This window comes from Nothoprocta perdicaria, unplaced genomic scaffold, assembly GCF_003342845.1.
Source record: "Nothoprocta perdicaria isolate Ctin4 unplaced genomic scaffold, notPer1 scaffold_9, whole genome shotgun sequence".
Lineage (NCBI taxonomy): Eukaryota > Metazoa > Chordata > Aves > Tinamiformes > Tinamidae > Nothoprocta > Nothoprocta perdicaria.
The window spans coordinates 6,865,557-6,888,053 of record NW_020456198.1 but is presented as its reverse complement, the minus strand read 5'-3'; the positions used below and the strand labels follow the sequence as shown (position 1 = coordinate 6,888,053).

At 45.4% G+C, this 22,497-nt stretch overlaps 1 protein-coding gene across 1 annotated transcript; it reads left to right on the top strand.

The window, feature by feature from the left end:
• The first annotated feature begins 2,593 nt into the window (after nt 1–2,593).
• CFAP100 (cilia and flagella associated protein 100) lies at nt 2,594–21,330 on the top strand. Its single transcript, XM_026052582.1, has 15 exons — nt 2,594–2,660; nt 10,774–10,863; nt 11,427–11,533; nt 12,650–12,842; nt 13,087–13,154; nt 13,789–13,952; nt 14,311–14,391; nt 15,243–15,428; nt 15,552–15,662; nt 16,629–16,680; nt 17,734–17,885; nt 18,366–18,501; nt 18,846–19,048; nt 20,011–20,104; nt 21,065–21,330. The coding sequence occupies exons 1-15, from the start codon at nt 2,594–2,596 to the stop codon at nt 21,176–21,178; spliced, it is 1,818 nt and encodes a 605-aa protein (XP_025908367.1). The 3' UTR covers nt 21,179–21,330.
• The last annotated feature ends 1,167 nt before the right edge of the window (nt 21,331–22,497 follow it).

The window sequence follows — 22,497 nt, the reverse complement described above, 5'->3', positions numbered from 1 at the left end:
TCAGTGCTTTAGAAAAATAAAAATTAAAAAAAAAGTGGGTTTGGCAAGTAAAAAAAATAACGGTGCGAGTCAGTTCCAAAAGCCATTTAACAATGTGCTTTTGGAGTTTCCGAAACAGAGGGGCCACAAGTGGGCAGCAGCAAAGCGAGGGATGAAAAGACCCATTTGTCCTCTCAAGCTGGGCTGTTGGTGCGAGGCAGAAAAACAGGGTTTCTAAACCTCTTGGAAATGTTATTTTGTCTTGTGTCAGGACAGTTCCTAGCCCAAATGGGCTTGGACAAAAGAAATAAAAGTTACAAAGCCCCAGGCATCCCTCAGTCAGGAAAAGTGCATGAAGATATTGAGGTGTTTTCTGGAGTAAGAGAATTGAGGAAGGTTCATGGGGAAGCCAAAAGAACCAGAGCCAGACCCTGCCAGGAGCAAGGAAAGTGCCCAAGGGCTCTCCAGCATCTGCTAATGCGTGGGACAACAGGTCAGCTCTGGCCTCAGAGAGCAGGATGTCACCTCTGAGGTGAACATTTTTGTCAAAGTGAGAAGAAATGAGCAACGGAGGGGCCACTGGGCTTGAAGATGAACCAAAGAACTGGAAGGCAGAGGTGGAAGCTTGGCCAAAGGCAATGAGAGCCTGCAGATTTCCCAGAAAGGGCTCAGACAAGTTGTCGGCAGAGCTACAGTCCGCTGGGACCGGAGCTGGACGGTATCCAGGCATCCCGGGTAAGGCCCAGATGTGGCACCACTCTTCTGGAAGGAAATGGAGGATTGGAAGGTGCCCCAGCCCCCAGAGCCCAACTGGTGAGACAATTCCTCAGAAAAACACGAGCCAGAGGGAAAGCTGCAGCAACCTAGAGCGAGAGGTGCAGAAAGGAATGAAGATGCTGAAAAATCACCTTGAGAAGAGGCTTCCAGGCCACTCTGGAAGGCAGCCTTCACCTGGGACAAGGCCAGAGAACTTGGCACTTCTCAATCTTCTTCGGAGCCCACTGAGGTCCATACAAACAAAGAAAATATTGAACAGCTCAATTTGTCAATTGGACAGCCTCCTCGTCCCTCACCTTCAAGAGGAAAATGGGTCAGGCAGCTTTCTGGCTGGCTTCATCATCACAGTCCCCGTGTCTGCTGAGCATCCACGTGGGTCACCACATTATCCTGAATGGCCATTTCTCAATGGAGCTGCAGAATTTACCCTCTGAGAAAGAGGACAGGGCACAGCAGGGCAAGCATTTTGGGCTGGTTTCTCTGCCTGGATGCATTGCTAGACTTTGAACAGACAGCTGACTATCTGAGCCCAAACCAAAGCTGATGCAAAACCAGGTGATTTGCCTTGGGCACACCGTTGCCAAAAGGGGGAAAAGCCACGGGCAGACAGATCCTGCTGAGCCAGACAGTGGCCCAGGGTCTCACAGAACTGCTGATGCTGGCACGAGTGCTCCTAAGACACAGGGTTCAATGGGTTTGCACAATCACTGGGGAGATGGGGTGAGAGGGGAAACCCATCTCAGTGGACACCTGATTGCAGCTGAGCATTTCAGCAGTGGAAAAGGCTCTTGTCCCCATGCCTGATTCATCCTCTTGGGGCTGCAACATCCCTCCTCATATCATATGCAGGTTTCCAATTTGGAAGCAGCGTTGGAACAAGAACACAAAAGGCATTCAAGGCGGATGGCTTAAGCTGGCACAAAGCTGTGTCCAGCAGAGTGAGGTTACTGCTCTGCCGAAAAGAAACTTTTGTCAGAACCTCAGAGCATTCCTGACCCCTTTTGTCCTAGGGAAAAGTCTGGGGTCAGGATACACCTTAGAGCACTTAGGGTGGAAACCTGGAGTAAGCAGCAGTGAAGAACTGGGTAAGGGATCACAGACCTGCAACGACACAGCCCACAGTCCAAAGGCAGCAACGTGTTTCTTCAGGCAGCTCATCTGCAAATTCTGCCCTCGAGGAGACAGACCAGAGGGAAATTGCTGTCCCAGGGGAACGACACACTGAAGGAGAGGTGACTGTCCCACCAGAGCAGGGAATGGGGCTGCGGGGATGGAAGCCACAGAAGTTGTAGTAGGGGGTCACCTCACTTCCCATTAGGAGAAAATAGGCAAAGTCTAAGCCAGACGACCACTGAGACTTAGATGACAGTGAAACTGGGATAGAGATGGACAAAGAGAGATGCTGGTAGAACATGGGATCCAAATGTAAGCAGACAAACATGAGCAAGCTTCATTTCCTCACCTCTGTCTAACACTCATACCTCAGCACGAGAGTTTCACCATTGCTGCTCAGCAGGCAGCAGACACCTCTGGGAGGGAGATGGGCAGGAGAGTTGCACACAAGAAATGAATCTATAGGAATGAATGACTTACCGGGACCACCAGCCCCAGGAGAGGCCGTCACCAGCCAAGCTATGTGCAAAGGACTTTCCTAGGGGCTGAAGGATCCTTGGGAAATGGGGAATCATTTAGCAAGAGCAGCATTCAAAACTAGCAAGAGAAAGTAGCCAAAAACCAAAGTGACAGTGAGACTATTGTTGGCAGTGTTGCTTTGAGGGAAAGCTCTTTAAAGGAGTGCTTTTTGGGAAGGATGCTGGCTGCAAAGAGGCTTGGGACCATGAGCGTTTTGAGCATGACCCACTCAGCACTGCAGGAAACAGCCTTTTCTTCTCTTGCAAAAGAGGGCTGCCTCTCAGAGACAGCCAACCCTTCACTGATGCCTCCAACCAGAAACAGCCCATGAGCCCCATGCAGACTGCTTGGCTCCGATGGGCACCTCCATCCCATGCTGAGGTGGAAAGTTCTGCATCCTGCCATGGGATATAAGAGGGGGCTGAACCCTGGGAACCAACAGAGGCAATTGGCAAGTCCTGGGACATTATCACACCTGAGAGCATTTTGCAGGGGCGTCATCTTCAGAGTTACCACTCGAGCACATCTGCAGCTAGTTTTAAGGCGAGAGGCCTCCGAATTGATGGCAGATATAGACCGTAGCCTGCTGTGTTAAGTGAACCTTATTCCATTTGCAAAACAGCAGGAGCTGCACGCGCTGCGCTCGGCTGTCTGCCGGCCACGTCTGTGCAGTCAGGCTGCGTCGGATGCATCTGACTCACTTCTTGCATCAGACCTACAAGAAAATGAGTCAGACATAATCTTAAATACTCCAGTCAGTCTCGTAAGCCTCCCTAGGTCTCCTGCCCAAATTCATCTCCATTTGGTGATTTTTTCAGGACTTGGACTTGAGACTCATTCAAAGCGTGTGGGGGAGTGGAAAATGACAATAATTATCAAAGATGTTAGCAAAATAAAAAGCACTAGAGGGATATGTACCAAAAGGAGTGGAGGAGTTTGCACTGGGAGATTGGTTGTTACCTTTGCTGCTCTTGGCCCATGGAAGCCAAAGCGTGTGGCGTTTAGGTGGGCAGTGCTGGTGCGCCGGGAAGTGTCGCAGAACAAACCTCAGCAAGGACTGCCAGACTCGGACGGACTTGGTGGGACACCAGGAAATCAGGATCTGGGTCTAATAGGGAGGGGGGAAACGGGAGGTGTGGGAAAGAGAGAAGGAAAAGGAGCCTGGGGTGACTTGTGTGCGAGGCAGCAGGAAAGGAAGGGGACTTGGAGTTGCACTGAAGGAGATCCTGCCTGGTCCAACAGACTGGCTGGGGACAGAGGTAGGGAAAACAGGGAACAACACGAGTTTCATTACTCAGATGGCGCCTTTGCCTCATCTCCTAGGGAGGAATCGGAGAGGAGGACAAGACTGAGGAGCTGCCAACCTGGAACAGACCAGCGGTGCCTGCAGTCGCGCACCCGGCTTCCAGCAGAGGCCAAATTTGGATGGTTTAGAGGAAAATCTTCGATAGCATCCCAATTCCAGGAAGAGTGCAATACATGGCCTGTTTGCTCATGTTGGGACAGCTACAGAACCTCAGCAGGGCAGACATGCTATTTATAAGCATATCAGATGTCGGCTAAGCTCTTTGCACTTTCTATAGACCATACATCAAGTGTAATGAGAAGGAACACCGGCTTGAGAGAAACAAATGAGCACAGGTTAAAGAAGAGGTGTCTCCTCAATACAATACATACGGCAAAGAACAGCAGCTGGCCCATGCCCAGAGCTGCTTACAGGGCCTCTGAAAGCCAAGCAAGATCACTTTACTAACAACCCCGTGAGAAGGAAGGGCTGAGAACGCTGGGTTTGATGGTTCTGCACTGTTAGAGGATTGTTTGCTCCTGAAAAAGGAATCCAAACCTCTTCATGGATGTTTCATTATGCCGTCTTCCAAGAACGTGCTGTGCACAATGAAATAAGCCAATTAAAGGGTTAATTCTCTTTTTTTCTCCTTTCACCAAACCTACTACAAGAGAGCTAGAATATAGCTTTTAGACATAAAAGATGATATTTGTTCCAATCAATGTTCCAGCTAGCATCTGTTCTTTCTAATTAGTTGAAGTCTGGTTTTGTCTCGAGACAGAACTGCTGAGCAGAAAGGTGCTGGATTTCCTTCCTGCTTAGCGGGCTATTCTGATCTCTCTTGCCCTTTAGAAAGTTTCTCTCTGTTACATGGAGGTAAAAGTCTATAGTGCACTGATATTTGGTATATTCCCAATTCAATTGCGTATGCGGTCAGTGCACCGGCTGCAAAACTGTTTTCCACTGTGAGGAAAGCTGATATGGAAGGAGTTTTTACAGATACCTGCCACTCACATATTTGTGCACTACCTCACTTGCTGGTGACTCAGTTCTGTTCTGCAAACAGACCTTTTTGCAGAGCAGATGCAGGAGGGTTCTCCAGCAGCCGTTACCCTTCCTGGTGTGATCCTTCACCCCACCCTTCGCAAGAAGACCTTTGAGGACCTGCGTGTTTCAGTTCCATCCAGATGAATAATTTACAAGGCACGGCTGTTGGAATAAACACGCCCGCCCGCTCTGCCCGAGCGCTCAACTGCTTGTCTTAAATTTCCCTCACTTTGCTAAAACCTCCAGCTCTCCACAGCTTAGGCTGCATTCAAAGGCCTTTAAAGGAGAGGCCTGCAAGGGAGAGCAGGGTGGCACAGCCCAGCAGCAAACAGCACTCGCAGCAAGAATCGCCCTTATCTCCGAGCAGGGCACTGACCTGCTGTACAAACTCTAGGTAGGAAAGCCACTGGCGAAGCAACCTCGGGTGTAATATTTACCCAAAAGGAGACATTTCACTGGCAAACAAGCCACAGGATCTGTTGACATCCTCATGTGGAGGACAGCGCGCATTCATGCAGGTGCAGGCAGAGGAATAGCAACAGGATGTGGAAACTTCCCAGCATTTCCAAGTAGCAAAGCTGTCATTGCGTGAGGAACGTGCTTGTGCTGTCCGTCCCTCTGTCTAAACAGCTACGAGTAGTGGATTTAAGGCTTGTCCTGACAGAGTCCTGCTGCGCAGCACCAGCAGTCACTTAGCTTCTCAGTTCTGTATGTAAAACAGGCTGCAAATACATGGATCCCGTGAGAAACAAGCAATCCAGCAACAAGCATTCCCGAGTCACTGCAGTAAGCACCCAGCGATGCCTCATTCTCTGGCAAGGGAAGGTGGATCCCATGGGCTACCTTGTGAATAGAAGCCACAGTTTTGGATCACCGGTAGCAGCTCCTGTCAAAGCTTCTCTGCCTTTTCTCCAGGCAGGGCTGAAACCAGTCAGGTACAAAGTGAATATCATGTCATTTTTATCTTTAACCCTTTGTCCATGAGCAGAAAGAGTCTGGAGCCATAAAACGTGTGCTCTCTTTTGGGATTGGACTAGATGATCCCCGAGGTCCCTTCCAACCTTCAGCATTCTATGACTCTATGATTCTTTTGCATGGCCCATGACTTCATTTTATGAAACCTTTCTGGTCAGATCCATAAACTTCTGTTGAAGGCAATCTGTGCAGACCTTGCTGGACCACCCTGTTTATCAACCGTGAGGCTGCAGTTTCTGTATCTCACCAAGATGATCCACACACAGGTTGTTACTAGGGGGGCAATGCCACCTTCCCCCACCTGTGTGACAGCTTCTTCCTCAAGCCATTCCTGTGAGCACGATAGAAAGGATCTTTACTGCAGGCAGGGTAATTTCAGCTGGATCAGCTTCCATTCAGTGACAGCAGCTGCAGTGTTGCCACAAAGCCAGGGCCAGGAAAAACCTGGAACTGTGTCATTAAGAGCTTGCTGTAAAATCATGTAGTTGCAAACTCTGGGTCATTTGTCTCCAGAAATAGTGTGAATTTATAGCCACAGTTAGGAAATTCTCCTGGGCTTCAACATGGTGGCTCTCTTTCCAATATGCCAAATGCAAACCCCTGTGCCTCAAATGCACTTAGCTCTGAGGGAAGTCTGGAACTGGTTATGGCTTTTCAGTTTGGATCAGCTCTAAATGGTTATTCATAGGTGGCTGTGAAAATGCATCCATATCATATATTTACACCCTTATGGAAACAAGTCATTGGCGCTACCTGGGAACCCAGTCTCAGGTTCTCAGAGCCAACCTCCCATTGCCTGCAGAGTCTGTACAATCATGGGCAAGGTTTTCAAAACGGAGCAAGGCAAGGCCTTGAGCAACCTGATCTCACTTTGAAATGAGCAGGAAGTTAGACCAGAGACCTCCAGACGTCCCTCCCAACCCGTATTACTCTATAATAATCATCTTCAGCTGCATTTTTGTCAGGCTCTGCTACACCCCTAAAAGTCACAGATTGTCCGGCTGTCCCTACACTGACTAATCCAGGGCAGAAGTCAGGGAATCTGCATCAAATGACCCTCTGCAGCGTTGGCTGTGCTAGTTCAGGAGCAAGAGCACAGCAGGGAGCTGATCTGCTTCTTTGTAGTCCCAGAGAAGAGCACTGCTTGTAGTCCATGCAGGGAAGGCTCCTCACCGCTGCAGCACACACGGGAATGAGCTTGGTGGTCTCAAAGCAACTGGCCCAGCCTCTCAAGGGTCCCATCACAAAGAAAACACAGAGCATCTTCTCATCATCACCAGTGGATGAGCCAGGTGTTGTTGTTGCTCGTTGTGTCTGGAAACATCATCCTTAAGGTAAAAGTGACACTGAGCAGCAAGAAAAGGAAATGTGGGTCAGGGAACCAAATCCCGGGCTCTGGGAATACAAAGTTGCTGCCATCTCGTGGCTGGCTCTGGCTGTGCAAAGGTCCCATTTTCCAAGCAGGAAAATACATCAAGATAAAAGCTTCTCCTGGAAGTGGACTTCCACTGGAGGGAACAGGGAGTAGATAGCCAGGACAGTGGTTAAACCCTATGGATGCATGGGCATCACAAGCTCCTCCTTCCTGTGTGTAGTCAAGGAAAGGGGGCTGATACCCTTTTGGGATGCTCTGGGCTCTGCAGGCACTGTGCTCACCAGGGAAGGGAAGAGCAAGAGGCCCAGGAAAGAAAAAAACCTGCCGGGCCATTTAATATTTCCAGGCCTTTTTCTGATTGCTATTAGATTTTAGATTACTGATTAGACTTTCCTTTAGACTTTTCTTTCTGTGGTAAATATTGTGACTCACTTTGCAAAAGCTGCAGCAAAATACATAAACGAGACCATTCGAGAATACTTCAGGCCATGGGGCCACGACTGCCCAGTGACCTGTGCAGTATCCCAGGTACACAGGGAGTTTCCTGTAATGATAAGAGTACAAAGGAATAGTTACTTATCTAGGTACTTATTCGGCTTTCATCTCTGGCTGCATTTCTCAATCGGCCATTTCAAAATGTTTTGCCAAAACTAATTAACCCTCACGGCACTTCTGCAAAAGGCATCAGTGTTCCTGCATCATACAAGGAGTGGAGACATCAAATAATCCCACCAAGAAAGAGAGAGCCTTAAGAAATAAACTCATCAAGAAATCCCAGTTCCACTTCCTAACACAACTACTCTCCACAAGCCCCCAAACCACAAGCATCCTTCTGCTGGAAGCACAAGTGGTAATCTGTAAATCTTATCATGCCAGCTGCCTGCTTCAGATGTGAGCCAAGAAAACACTGTCCACACATTTAATGACCTCCAAAAATTTGGTGCCTTGAAGCTATATTTTACAAGGAAATCACTTCCAAAGTGCAGCACTAGTCAGCTGCACAGCCAGTGCCACCAAGCAGACTTTCCCATGATGTGCATGTGACAGCTCTTCCACTCATTAACCAAGCCTGTGGTGGCTAGAAATAGATCCCAGGAGACCTTCTGGTCTTAAAATTTTCTTTGTCCTCAAGGAAACACAAAGCTCACATGGTTTATCCTATGTGGGGTACAAACAAGGACCCAACGCTCTGAAGAGCGGGTCCATTCCCAATAATTCACAGATTACACCTCTGCATCTAAAATAAGTTTCAGGAAGTGTGAAGTCAGGGTAGTGTAGGAGAGCACGATGTATCTGTAATTGCATCATGCAGTGGTGCCAGAGATCATGCCAAGCAGAGCTATAAAGCTGCACAACTCTTCTAGGTTTTCCTTACATATTTCCATGAGTGCTCCATGTTACCACTGCTTCAGATCTGCCATTCTGTAGTAGTAAACCTCTGTCTCTGAACAACGACCATCTGATACTCTGCCTTTAGAAAAATGCATCTAAAGCGCAATTTATTCCTGATTTTTTTTTTTTTTTTTTTTTTTTTTTGCAATCATTCTTTGCCTTGTTTTTGATACATATTCCCCAGTACACTTGGGAAATTTCCCAAAACATACTAAAGATAGCACCGTGTTTTTCTGCATCACTGCTAAAAGTTAAAGCATTCATGTGCAAAATAAAGAGAAATTTCTTCATAAGCATTTTCCCTTCTGTTGCCTGAACCCAGTCTCTTGAGAATGTGCAATTATGGAAAAGAACTCGAACAATCAAGTGGGAGTTTGCACTCAGGAAAATCATGCTACTTATTGTGTGACTTATTCAGATGGAGAAAGCTGCTTGGAAATATATCAGGAAATGAAATAAACTGCTATATCAGCTCAAATGTTATTAATAGACAATCTAAGGAGCCTGAAGAAGAGTATCATCCATTTGAAACTGATTTTCTCTTCTCAGAAACAAGATGGAGAGAATATGTGATTTAGAAATCACATATTAGAAATTAGAAAAATTAGAATTAGAAATCCCTGGAAAACAAACTATGTTTTTCAGCTCATATTTTATCAAACCATTTGTAGAAATGTATGATATTACAGAACATAATATTTAGGTTTCTATAGCACAACTCATTTGGAGAACCTCCAGTAAATCGCAATTCATTCACCCATATCACACACACCTCCAAGCTCTTAGCTATTCAGGTGTTGCAGACAGTGAAAAACAAGGTAGATGACAAAGGAGAGGTCAGTCACAGAGCAACTAAAAATGACAGTTTTACAGTCCTCAGCTCCAGGTCTCATTTCCTCAACTTGCTGCTTTGCTTGCGGAGATGCAATTAAATACCTGAGGCCCACACTATGGGGTACAATGGGTTAAAATAATGAAAAATGATGCCAGAAAGCTATGGAAACCCTTTTCCCATCAATCTCTTTTTGCCTTTCCAGATGGAGGGCTGGTTGTGGTCAGGAGGTGTCCGTGCAGGACGGCACGTGCAGGGCGGCCAGGCCGGTGGTCTGGGATGCCCTCCCACTGCAGCCAGGAGCATCCACGGCAGCTCCAGCCCTTCCACATGGGCTGAGCCGGGTTCTCTCCGGAGCTGTGAAGCCCTTCTCCGCTGTATGAGGTCGGATGGCACCCGGCAACCGGAGGGGTTTCCATGGCAGCACAAACACTAGAAGGACAAAGGAGCCAATGGAGCCGGCTGCACAGAGTGTCCAAGTCCCCTCACCAACCGGGCCGCGTCCCACCAAGGCGGGCAGTGGAGAGGAGCACGGGGAGGTCTCCTTTGGGTGAGAAGCCAAAATTAAAAAATAAAGGGATAAGGGAACACTGCAGCAACTTCTTTTCTGTTTTCAACGCTGAACGGGACTTTTTATTAAGACAAGCGAGGAACTGAGGTGTTTCACTAGGAAATGACATGCACTAATGATTTATTTCTCCGTGTGTGAGTGTGCGTGTCTGGAAATCGGACACATCTGTCCCTAGAATAATTGCACCATAGATCAAAACTCGGAATGATTTCCTTGTGAGCATAATGAGACTGCTCTGCAGATGATGACACTGCTTAAATTATCCCAATGTATAGAACATATGCTTATTCAGTGCTCTGGGAACATGGAGATGGATTTTATTATATTATGCTAAGAATTGTTTGTATGTTTGCTTTAGCTTTTTTTTTTTCTGCACAGCAGCATGATGCTAGCAAAAACACTGGGTAAATATATCAGTAATTAAAACCATGAATGCCTTATCCATTCATTCACATACTACTGGCCATTAGTATGTAGCTACTGAGACATAAAAATGTCAGAGGCAGTGAAATATATGGCAAATGATTCTAGCAAGAAAGCTATTTTTTATCTGCATTATAGCTTTATAGCTATATATGCTTTATGTATCTCTCTATATATAGATCTATATGCTAGATGTGCTTTATAGCTATAGTTAGCAAAACTGGTGCATCTGTAGCCTTTGGCGTTGTTTCCAAAAAATGCAAACAATCTTTTTAAAAAAAAACCTCAAACCAAAAATACCTTAAACAAAAGTCTCCTTTTCTAAGCTAGAACTCAGATATTTCCCGGTTTTGAAGATTTTTTTATTAACTGCTCTGTGGTTAGTTTCAGAAAGGTCACAGGCTGACCACTCTTGTGAAACCTCCTGCATCCCCTCCTGACAAGGCCCTAATTCATTGATTTGTTTATGGTTTTCTTTAGGGCAGGGTCAAAGATGTCATCACCTACGAAGTCAAGCTCTGAAAGCCTCTCTTCCCCTCCGGGAACTGCCTGTGAAACACAGCCTGTGCTGCCAGGTAACGGCATGATGCTCTTGCAGCCCTTTGCTCTTAGTTCTAAGGAGAGGCCTCTGTTCATCCTCCTCTGCCCATGATCAGATGAGACAGGTCCCCAACAGTCTCCACACAACTTCTGCCTGAGGAAAACAGTGAATGAACACTTCAGTAAATGATATTAGAGAAGGGGAAGAGATGCTGTAAGAGAACGAAGCCTTGGGTCTGCCTTCAAAGGCTCCCCAGAGCAGATGCTGATCACTGACTGATCAAAACTCCTATTATTGTCAAGACTCCTGTCCCTGGTAAAACAGATCCAGACTGGTAAAAATCCCAACTTAAAATCCTGAACTGATCAGTAAACATGTTCAAGTAACATAAGCAATACAGAGTTCCAGGTTATAGAGAACTCCTAGCGTTTCTTACACGCCCTCTCCAGCGACCCAATCCTGACTTAGTGCTGCTAGACACCCACAGCCATGACCACAGCTGGACCATGACATTGAATGCAGCAGAACGAGGTTCCTTTGCACTGAGGCTGCTGAGATTCTGCTTTGCAATTTCTACTTTTCATCCATTTCTTGCAGAAAGTTCAGAAGAGGAAGAAGAAGATTCCATGAAAAATCCCTTTACACTCCCTCCAGATATTGATATTTTCTCAATAAGGGACAAGGAAAAAGAAAAGGCTAAGGAGGTATGTATACAAACTTCAGAGTTCATAGATATTTCACAAGTTCTCACCAGGGAAAGCAGCCAACATAAATATTATCAAAAATTATTGCAGAAAAGAAACAGCACCTAACACATTCAGCTGAGAATCCCCCAAAGCAGCTACAAGCCCACTGAAATCCATCATGGGAGAGTAACTTTACCAAGAGCAGACTGGAGCACAGGCTTGTTGGTTGTTAGTGCAAAATCTGTACATTGTCACTGTGGATTTTTCTCTCCTTACTAAAAGGGAGATTTACCACTGTTTCTGCAGGAGATGCCTGAGAGTGCTGCTGTTATTTATAACCACAGATGCTTTAGTGCAAGACCTCTTGCTTTCAGTGCAGCAGGCTTGCCTTTCTGCTTGGAAAGCTGTATTCTAATGACTGATGCACCCTTCTTCTGAACTACCAGCTACATGAATGCTAGGAAGAAGGACTAAATCTGTTTCATGCCTTTCATATCCATTCCTTAATATATAGCAACCCCCCAGACCAGAGAGCTGGGTCTGTGGAATGTCTTTTTCTTCCTCATCTCCATAGGAGACTTTTCTTGGGGTGTGGGATCCAAAGGGGGTGGGAAGCCACAGAGAGAGCAGATCTCTGAGCACTGAGGGGTCTGAGTATTCACACAGCTGCAGAAGGCAGGGAGTAGCATGGAAGAGGCTTCTGTTTCCAAATCACAAAGGCAAGCACTCCAAACATGCTTAGGCAAGGCTCCCTGCCTCACCTAGTGATGACTGGTAGCCTGCTTGGGTTCAAAGTCACCTTAAGAGTATAGGGAAGAGCTTAGAAAGAAAGCGTGCTAGACACGACTGCAGAACGATTTCCTCAGTCTGTCCCATGCCCAAACTGTTGTGACTGGATGCAGGATACTAGCAAAAAAAATGTGAACAAACACTAAGAAAAGAAAGGAGGTGTTTTAATTGCAATGAGAGAAGGCATCACCAGGATTAGTCAGATAAACCAGGCAAACAAGCTCTAGCAAGATACCAGAAGCTTGCAAATTTTTAGACTCTGAATAAACTACTTGTGACATAAAAAACAGCAGCAGACAAAGCTGTTGTGTATAATCTACCCACATTACTGACATCTCTTCATAGGAACGTGAAAGGAGGAAGACCATGAAAATATATGAGAAAATGACCTACTCCACTAAGATAAATGTAAAGCAAAAGATGTTCAGGAAAATGCTCCAGAAAGAGGAAGAAGAAGAAGACAGAAAACAGGCAACAGAAACAGACAGACTGAAAGCTCTTCAGGATAGCCTTTCGTGGAAGACAGCCCTTATGAAAGGTAGAGAACACCAATCATCTTTGTAGCGTTGCTGCTTCACTGGAAGCTAGAGAGTCACCAGCTAGATCGTTCTGGGGAGCTCCTCCTGCCTATGGATGCAGTGGTCATCTGCTACATCTTGCTACTCTGGGTGGGCCCTCTCCATTTCTTGCATTTAAAATATGTGGTGTATTTCATATGCGGAATACTTGATGTGTTTTATTTTGACCATGTTTCTCTGAGCAACTTCATATTCTCATTACAGATCAGCATTTAGAAAGAGAGAGCTTTCGTGACTATGTAAACAACAGGAGACAGATATTTTTGCTTGAGGTACTTGGCTTTCTTTAAGAGTGCTGCTTTCTGTTTATTGCTGTATTGCTTTGCCTCCTCAGGACAGCTATTGCCTAGAGGTTACACTAGGGAGACCTCATGAAATCAGACCTCATGAGGTCCAAGTCCTGTATCAAAGACCCTCACAGCCCATGGCCGTGATCTCCCACCAAGAAAGAGGTGAAACTAAGTAATTTGGTACCACTTAGCCCTCCAACTATTTCCACTTCATTTGCGGGACCAGAGAGATATGGACATTTTGGCCCCTACTCTCCCATATATAATTATACCTGGGAGTCATTCTGAAGCCAACATTAGGGATCCCTCTTGCCATATCCCCATTATTCACCTCTATTGTAGCACCTTTGTGCTGCAGCACAACTGAATCAACCATTATCATTCAGTATTTAAGGCAGTACTGCAATTCCTGGATTTTATCTTTAGTTTCACTGATAACGTCCTGTATTACTTCCAAAATATCTCCTGGCCTCTACCTACCTGCCTTGTACCAAGATCCTAGTTTGAAATCCTCTTACTCTCCGAAAAAAATATAACCAAGAGCAAAGTTAAGCTAGAATAACATTAGAACAAGCCAACCAACCATCCAATCCAATGCTTTTTGGATTCATTTCAGTATACCATGGCAGTAAAGAGGGATGAGATTCAGAGGCTGGAGAACTTAGCGAAGACAGAGGAAAGAAAACTGGAAAAGGCCGAAGACCACCTGGAAAAGGATGCTGTCATGTTTGATGAGTTCCTGAAGGAGAACGACAAAATTTCTGTTCAGGCTCTGAAAATGTAATGGAAACTCAGGGAACCACTTGCATGTTCTTTTGCATTGGATATGGGAGGGTTTTTTGCTGTATCCCTCCCTGGAGGGTTTAAATATCCACTCAGGAAAGCTCTGTAACCAGGATTTTCCCCAGGGAGGCTGTGACCTGCAAGTGTCATTGGGACCACACACTTTCTTTGCTAGCAGGGTCTTCACATACGAGCCAGGTACCACCTGTGGTGCACCTTCATGTATAAGATAGATTTCTGGAGTTCCTTCCACATCTTACCCTCTATTTTACATATATACTCTGCTTTACACACAGTTCACTACCCAGTAGCTGCTGACTTGTTTTTTGGCTTGTGTTTATGCCTTCTTCCCTAGTGCTGAAAAAGAAACTGCAGCAAAGACAGAGAAAATAATGGAGATCCAAGCGATTACTTCCCAAATCATGAACCTCGAAAGGTAACGTTTGCACACCAAGTACTTTTACTACGTAACCTTTAGCAGCCTGTAGAGCATTATGCCTGCATTTCTCGGTGGGAAAAAGAAAACCAAAAAAAGTGTTCCAAAAATATTCCATTTTAAAAGCATCAGGATGTTTCAACTTCTCTTTTCCAGATGATGGTTTTGTTTCTAAAATGACCTAACTTATTAATGGCATCTATCAGCTGAGAAACAATAACTGATCACGTGCGCATTCCTACCTGCTCTGAAGTAAAATGCAGTTGTTTAGAGAAGGAACTTGGCATTCTTGATGTCTGCTCAGGCTGAGTTCAGACTCAGACCAGGTCACCTGGGGCTCATTGCTTCTACATCAACGATGGCATGGGCCATATTAGTCCCCTGGGGATACCTGGGGAGTACAGGAGCTCTCTGATGGCTTCCCAAAGGTGCAGGGACTGAAATTTCGCTGGGACGTGAGAGTTTCCAGAAGCACTTTTCTGCTGAATGCACTTTTTTACCTCTTCAGCTCATGAACTGACACTATGAGAATCTCACTCCATCGCTGTTTTGCAGCATGGCAAAGCTGCAGATGGCAGCTTGTGACCACTTCTGCTGGGGAGATCTCTGTGCCCTCCTTCTTGGGTGGTTCAGTGGTCAACCCAGAGCTGCAGTGGCCACAGTGATGTGATGAGGCAGCTTCCACATCAGGGAGCACAGAAACCAAGTAGGGCAAGTTCACGGTTGTCTTTGCACATCCATGTGGACACATCCCTTCTTCAAGATGAGTCAGAGAGAGTCAGAAAGAACTTGCTCAAGCTTTCCACCCCATTAACAAACTCTGCATGGCCTGTCCACTTCTCTCACCTCAGTGACATATCCAAATTTGAGGATACTTTGCAGGAGTACAAGAGGTACAGGGACTTCCTCTATCAGCTGTCTCCAAAAGAATGGCAGGAGGAATATGCAAAAAGGCATGCAAGAGAACAGGAGTTGAGAAAAGCTTCCAAAACTAAAGAAGAAAGTGCCTCTCGTCGTGCTACCATGGAGAAGGGTAAGTGCCAGGGGAGATAATCCCGCTCCTTGCTTGGGCAGTCCCACACTCTAAATGCATGTCCCTTCTTCTGTCCAGACCAGGATGTGACCTTCAGGACAAAAGATGCTGATCTATCCAAAACCAGCTATTTAGATATGCAAAGCTCTCTGTCTTCTGGAAGTTCGGATTTCAGGTTATTATGTGAGATCGGGTCGGAGTTCAAAGACATTCTGAAGCCTCTATCAGCAGATAAATTGTAAGTACCAAACAAGGAGGACACAGGTATTATAGAGAACATGTGGCTGAATGGGGGCTAGCAAAGAGGAAACCTCCTCCTCACCTTCTTGGTGAGCTCTCATCTGCTGTTTTGCCTTGAATGAAGGCCTAGGGTCATTGTAGACAAGCACTGCATTGATTCTCAGCTTTCAGTAATGGAGGATTCATCAGTATATGCTGGGATGCAGGCAGAATAACACTGCCATGGCCCTAAGCAGAGCCAGAGAGAGAAGTGGATGGGCAGGTGGGTATATGAAGCAAGTGTTGCCAGCTCCAGCTTTGTGAAGCAAAGCAAACAATTGCCCGGAAAAACAAAGTGTGGGTGGCTGATGATCATACATCTCCTAAGACCAAAAATCCATGGTTAACATGACATTTTGAATTAAGCCATTGCTTGCAGGACCATTCTCTCTGCCTCTCTTTGGAGGGCTGAACTAGGGTGCTGTGAGCAGGGAGTTTTCACCCTTCAAGGGGGCAGGAGCACAGCATGATGAGCAGACTGTGCTGCTGACACCAGCAGGTGCCTCTTCCCTTGCAAGAACAACCAACTTGGCACTGGGGCTGAGCAGGGAAGAGGCTGCACTGCTGGTTAACTCCAGTAGACAAGGCAGAGGAAGGAGCAATCCATTATTTTTCCCACTGTGAATAAAAGCTGCAGACTCCCATAGCGGCCATACCACACCACTTAGGAGCAGTAACATATCCCACATGGAGAACAAGACTTTGCTCCTCCCGAAGAGGACCCAGGCTTGCAAATGTTCAAAGGACCATTCAGGAGCAAACGGCTGACCCACAACAGAGAGGGAGGCTGCTGCCTACCTGGAACTGAATCTAGATATTGCTTGCAGATGTCAGCCTGGTTCTTTGCCGTGTTTATAATGCTCTAACAAGCTCTCCTTTGAGCTATCGTTTCTCTAAGGACCTGACACACAGAATGCCTTTTCAGAAGTTTAGTGGAGGAACAAGAGAGTGAAAGCTGCTCGGACGAGGAGGATGAGGTCAGATGTCTCATACTGAAATACTTATGCACTGTTTGTCCTCTCTTAGTCATTTATTGATGTTACTAATTTATTTCACCGTCTAAAAATTCATTATGAGATTGAGGAGTTACTATAACCACTAGTTATAAATGTATGTTTATGTAGTCATGAGCGTTCATGTTATTAGCAGCATTATAAATGCCTTGACTTAACTTTCTTCCTCCACTTTCCATAAACCTACCATGACTTCAAAGCTTGCAACCCTCCAATAAGATATTACAGGACATAACAAGAGATTTTTCAATTCATAAAGCTGTCATCTTATGTTCAAAACTGACATTTTTCTAAGAGCAACAACAGGTTTTTTTTCACTTATAATAAAAAAAAGTCTTCTGCTAAGCTCTCAAAACAAAAACAACATAAAATAACAACAATAAAAATTATTATAGGTGGTCTCTGCCATACTTCACCCCACGTCCAGCCAACATAAACATCATGAGTTCCAGCTCAAAGTAATCAAAAACGAAAGTTGAGCAGAGAGCAAATACTTGTCTTAAAAGCAGTAAAATAGATCACAAAAATCCTAGTCCTCATCAGTATTCTAAAATAATTATTTTTAAACATTCTTTCACCCAAGAGATGTCATTTACTTCTACCTTTATCCAGATAAGCATGACATTAAAATTTTTTTAAAAACACTTTAACTTGAGAGTTATTTAAAGCTTACATTTTCAGATGCATTTTTTGCAATTGATGCGAATAGCTGATCTTGCACAAACAACCACCCAGCTATCACAAATTAGCTATTTACGCTACTTTATTAGTAGCAGGTTTTTTTCTTTTCCAGTCTGTTGCTTTCTTAGTCTTCTCACAGCTGTTAACAACATGAGAGCAAAAAGAGGATTCAGGAAAAAGGGACGGCTTGACCAAAGCTTCCCCTGAGGGAGGCTGGGAACAAGAAACACAGAGAGCATATAATGCATCAGCAGAAGATACCAAGAGTAGACCGACCTCCATATAGCTCACTGGATAAGAGGCTAGAACAGACTCATCACATGTTTTTCACTCCAGGAGCTGGAATTGTATTTTACTGACCCCCAGCAACTGCTGTCTATTTTCACGGAGCTGGAGGAACAGAACTTATCCCTCATCCAGAATTCCCAAGATGTTGAGGAAACTCTGGATGAGCTCCGACACACTTTAATCACCACATGCAACAGGATGTAAGTCTGATTCTGCAATTCGGTAAGTGACGGAAAGGAGACCCTTGTGATGAATCCTTCAAACACAAGCGATGCCCCCTCAGGTGGCACCTCGCCATCAGGCTGCAGACCATGCATGACGGTCTGCTCAGTGCAGACTCTTCCAAGTGGGAGCTAGCAGGAAATCCAATTGCAATCTAGTATTTCAGATAGTATTTCAATAAAGTGCAGTTTACTACTTGTGAAAGTTTTTGTAAGTAGAGTCTACCTTTCATATAGGTTGAGATAAATGTGAATACTACTGTAGCTACATTGCTTCTAGCTCAGAAAAGTCAGCAGCTGCCTCTGCTCTGAGAGGGTTGGTGTCCCCAAGAAAGGCACGAGGTGCTACCTCCATCTGCCGGCAGCCAGAGGGACAGTCCCAGTCCGTATGGTAGCGAGGAGCCCTGTGTTTCAGAGATGCCCTTTCCAAAAACATGCCTGCCTTCTTCCCTGGACTAGGGACCAGGAGATAGAGCAGCTGAAACAGCTTGCAGCCACTGTCAAATCCTCCATTGCCAAAGAGGAGGAGACTGCAGCAGACCTGAAGCTCAGAGTTCGCATCTTTTCCTTTGGAGAATACAAAGCTGATGTCCAGGTACGCCCCTGCACACAGCAGGGAAAGGGGTCAGCGCAGGAATAAAATAGCCTGTCCCTGTCCACCAGCCATATCCAGCCTGGGAATGGAGGGGACAGCCAGTGAGGGATGAGTCCTCTTTTTCAGCAGCAGGGATGCAGCAGGGGCCTGTTAGAGGTGTTGCTAAAGCAGCAAGCAAGCTCAGCTCCAAATATCAGGGCTAAGCAAACCAGAAAACAAGCCTATCACCTTGTTGGAGATGACTGAAGTGCATTAATCCTGATTTCTTTCGGACAAACAGTGATTTGGGGCAGAGCCAGCTGGTACCTCCTGGTTCTGTCTCACCTGCCTTCTCTTACCTTTAGGACAAAATGCTTGCCAACCTGAACCAGAAGGTGCTGGAAGTCTATCGCAGCTGCATCGGAGAAAACGAGGCAAACCTGGGGACCCTGCAGATGCTAGCGGTGATAGAAAAACAGCTGGATGACTTGCTGGAGTGCCTAGAGAGAATCCCGCCGGCGAAGATAGAACAGGCCGAGAAAGCTAAAGAGAAAGAACGGAGGATAAGGTAAGAGGAGACCCTCCTCCAGAAATAGGGCATCTCTTTTTTAAAAGTTGACACCCAAAAGCAAAGCCACTGAAAGGGACCAATTTGCCAGATCAAACCAGGAAACAGCAACAGAAATATGAAAGCTAATGTACAACTAATACATCCCATTTTACACCCGTAAGTGCTTCATGTTCATAGTACTTGCGTGTCCTGATGAGGAGGCAGCAGCCCACAGTGGTACTAAAAATGACTTGGAAGGTACCTGGGTCCTGAATCGAAGGGCAAAATCTGGAAGGGAAATAAATAAATAAGAAAAACAAACCTCTTGAAGATTCAATAACCATCATATTTTTAGGATGACAATTTGTAGTGACAATATTTAGCCTGATTAAGTAGAAAATTGCACCTGTATAATTTACACACGAGCATCTGACACAGCCAGCTCTTCTGTCAGAAAAGACATTTGAGGGGATTTGTCAACAATGGCAGTTTTTAAATACTTGCTGCTATAGAGCTCTGAGGTTTAACTTTTGCAATTAAATTTTAAAAGTAGCAAATGAATTTAAAAAATTATGTTCTGTGGTCCAACTCAGTAAATGGCTGTTTACTGTTGAATCAGTAAATGAAAGTTCCCCTATGCAAACAGTAAAGCTGCAACTTGACATCCCTTGCTGAATCATGTCCATGCAGCAAGGGAAAAAATACAGTATCATGAGGTTTTGAGTCAGGTCTGTGACATTGCTTCCTACTTGCCCTCCCTCTCTGCCTCCTTTTTTAGGAGCAGGCCTGTGGTGCCTCCTCTCGATGTTCCATGGGTCATTTTGCCTTCTAACTTACAAAAGCAGACAGGCACATTTACCCTAGACTGGAGATGGGAGGGGAGGAATCAGGGAAGGAACGTGAGATAACAAAGGAGGTACTGTGAAAACAACTTAATTCTTCCCTGAAGATCACAATATCATATTTGTTCTTTTAAAAAGGCTCAGAGAGGAAAAGAAAAGACAACAGAAGCTGCTACAGGAGGAAAGATTGCAACGGGCGCTGGCAAGAGCACAGGCAGATATAAAGAAAAAGGTAAGTTTGGCGGTCTCTGGGAATACCCCATATGACAGCTCATTTGGGAGAAAAATGGGTACTTAACCATCAACCATCTAAGGGAAGAGAGTCAGAAGGGCCTCCATAGTCGAGTGATGACACCCACACTCAGGTGTCATCTGATTTACAAGACTGACTAAACTTAAGCAACTCCCTTACTCTGAGTTATGCCGGTTCAGTGTCCTTCCTTCCTCTTTCTCATCCCAGTGTCTTGACCACGTAGTCCTGTCCATTCCTTGCCAATCTTCTTATTAAGCTGATTTCAACTCGTTAATCTATCAGTATTAGAACAAAACGCATTAAAGTCATCCAAGAGGGAATGAGCAGAAGCAGGACACACTCCCTACTCCCTACAACAGCACCAAGCCACTAAATCAGCTCAGCCCACACTATCAAAACATGCCCTTTCTTGTATACCCCATGTTACCCGAACTGAGATGTGACCCCTCAGAGGCAGGACCACCTCAGGCCATGGCTCCTGCTGCTGAGTGAGTGGCTGATGCTTCACAGATCAACCCGATGAGGAGGGTAGCCCAGTTCTCAGTCACACACTGGGCTGGTTGCAGCCTGGGAGAGTGGAAACAGGCACATGAGTCTCTGCTACTTCATCCAAAATAAAGCCTTGCAGGCCCCTCCGATATTTCACCACCCTTTTTTATAAACTATCTTCATTTAGAGCAAATAAGGCTTTAGGTAGGGGTGAGTTGCACACAGTAGTACTTGGTAGAAACTGCAGCAGTAGCATATTCCTGACCTTCAGCCACGTGACACCTATTTAAGAGAAAAAACAAGCTCAGCAGACACACGCAAACCTGCTTAGGAATCAGCCAGCAAGGGCCAGCAAGCAGAGACCTGCAGCCCAAAGCAGCTTTAGCAGCAGCTCTAGCAGTAACTGCTTGGTCCCGTGCACTGCTCACCCCCTGCTCTTGTCTCTGGCAGACTGGCAGGAGGCTGGTGTTCCGCTCGCACCCACCGGTCAAGAAGGAGAAGCAAAAGCAGACCCAAGAGCAAATGGATGAAGAGAAGCAAGAACAGCTCTATTATTTTACTTGATGGGCACAGCCTTAATCACAACACGGAGGGCTGGAAAGGTTTTAGAAAACTGTGTTTTGTATAGGTGCAGTCTGTTAAAGGTCTAAGTCATCTGCTCTGATTACCAGTTCACAGCCCCACAAAATTCCCCAAAATTCCCCAAAACCCTTGGGCATTTTTCCCCCCCCCCTATTTTTCACATAAGAAAATAAATTAAATTCTCCTTTGTTTTGCTTCCCAGGTCCCTGCTCGCAACAAGGCTTTCCTCATTCAGCTTTTGAAGCAAATAGCAGTATCCCTACAAACCTGACTAGTAAGATTTAATGATATTCCTGAGTAACCATCTTTCTTACAGTAAGACTAAGCTAAGCACCTGCCAGACAGTTATTATAAATGTCAAGCCAATGAGTGATTATAAGGAAGAAAACGGTGCCTTAATCCAAAGGAGTGGGAGGGATAGATTTCATTATAGCAAACACCTCACAACTGCTGTGGGGAACAGAAAGGCCAAGGAAAGACAGAAAAAAGAAAAAAAAAAAAAAAGAGAAAAAAAGAAAAAAAAAGTGACAGGCCCTGCAAAGAGCAAGCTGTTGACCATTAGCTTTATGACACATGTATCCAAACCAAAAACATTACCAGTAACAAAGTAACCATAAAAAAAAAAAGCTTTATTAACCCTTTTGCACCAGCAGTTCTTCAGGTATCCATTGCCAGCAATGGACTTCAAAGCCAAGTGATCTGATTTTCGGCCCCAAGAGGTTAGCACTTTACATTCATTTACAAAGCTGAGTGAGGTACATTTTCAGAAGTAGAAAGATTCAGCTGCAAGTCCCATAAAAAGATGGAGTGTTCCTTGGCCATTTTACTAGACTAAGAACTGGTATGGTCCTTGAGAACAGAAATGCAGGCATTGGGAGCTCGAGGAGTCTCTGATGCCCAGGAGATGATGGTGACCACTCGAGTAAGACCCAGCAGTCCCTTCAAGAAGATTCCTCCTCAGCCTTTCTACCTCTCAGGAGTGGACTCCAGCCATCAGATAGAACGTGTCCAGTATAAATTACTTTGGTTTGGAAACCCTTCCTGAGAGGGTAAAGAAATTCCCTGGACTTAAGCTGTAAATTCAGGATGAGAAAGACAGAGATCCTCAGTTACAGATGCTCAGTTACTGAAGTGAAAGATAGAAAAATAAACTGGTTCAACCAGAGAACAAAATACTGCCTACAAATCAGGATCTGAAGTTGACTGTAACCTGGATACTTTTTATCAAGTCTTCAACAAAAGGATTTATCCGGACACATACATAGTTCAAAAGGCACAGGAAGTAAAAGCATTTCTGAATG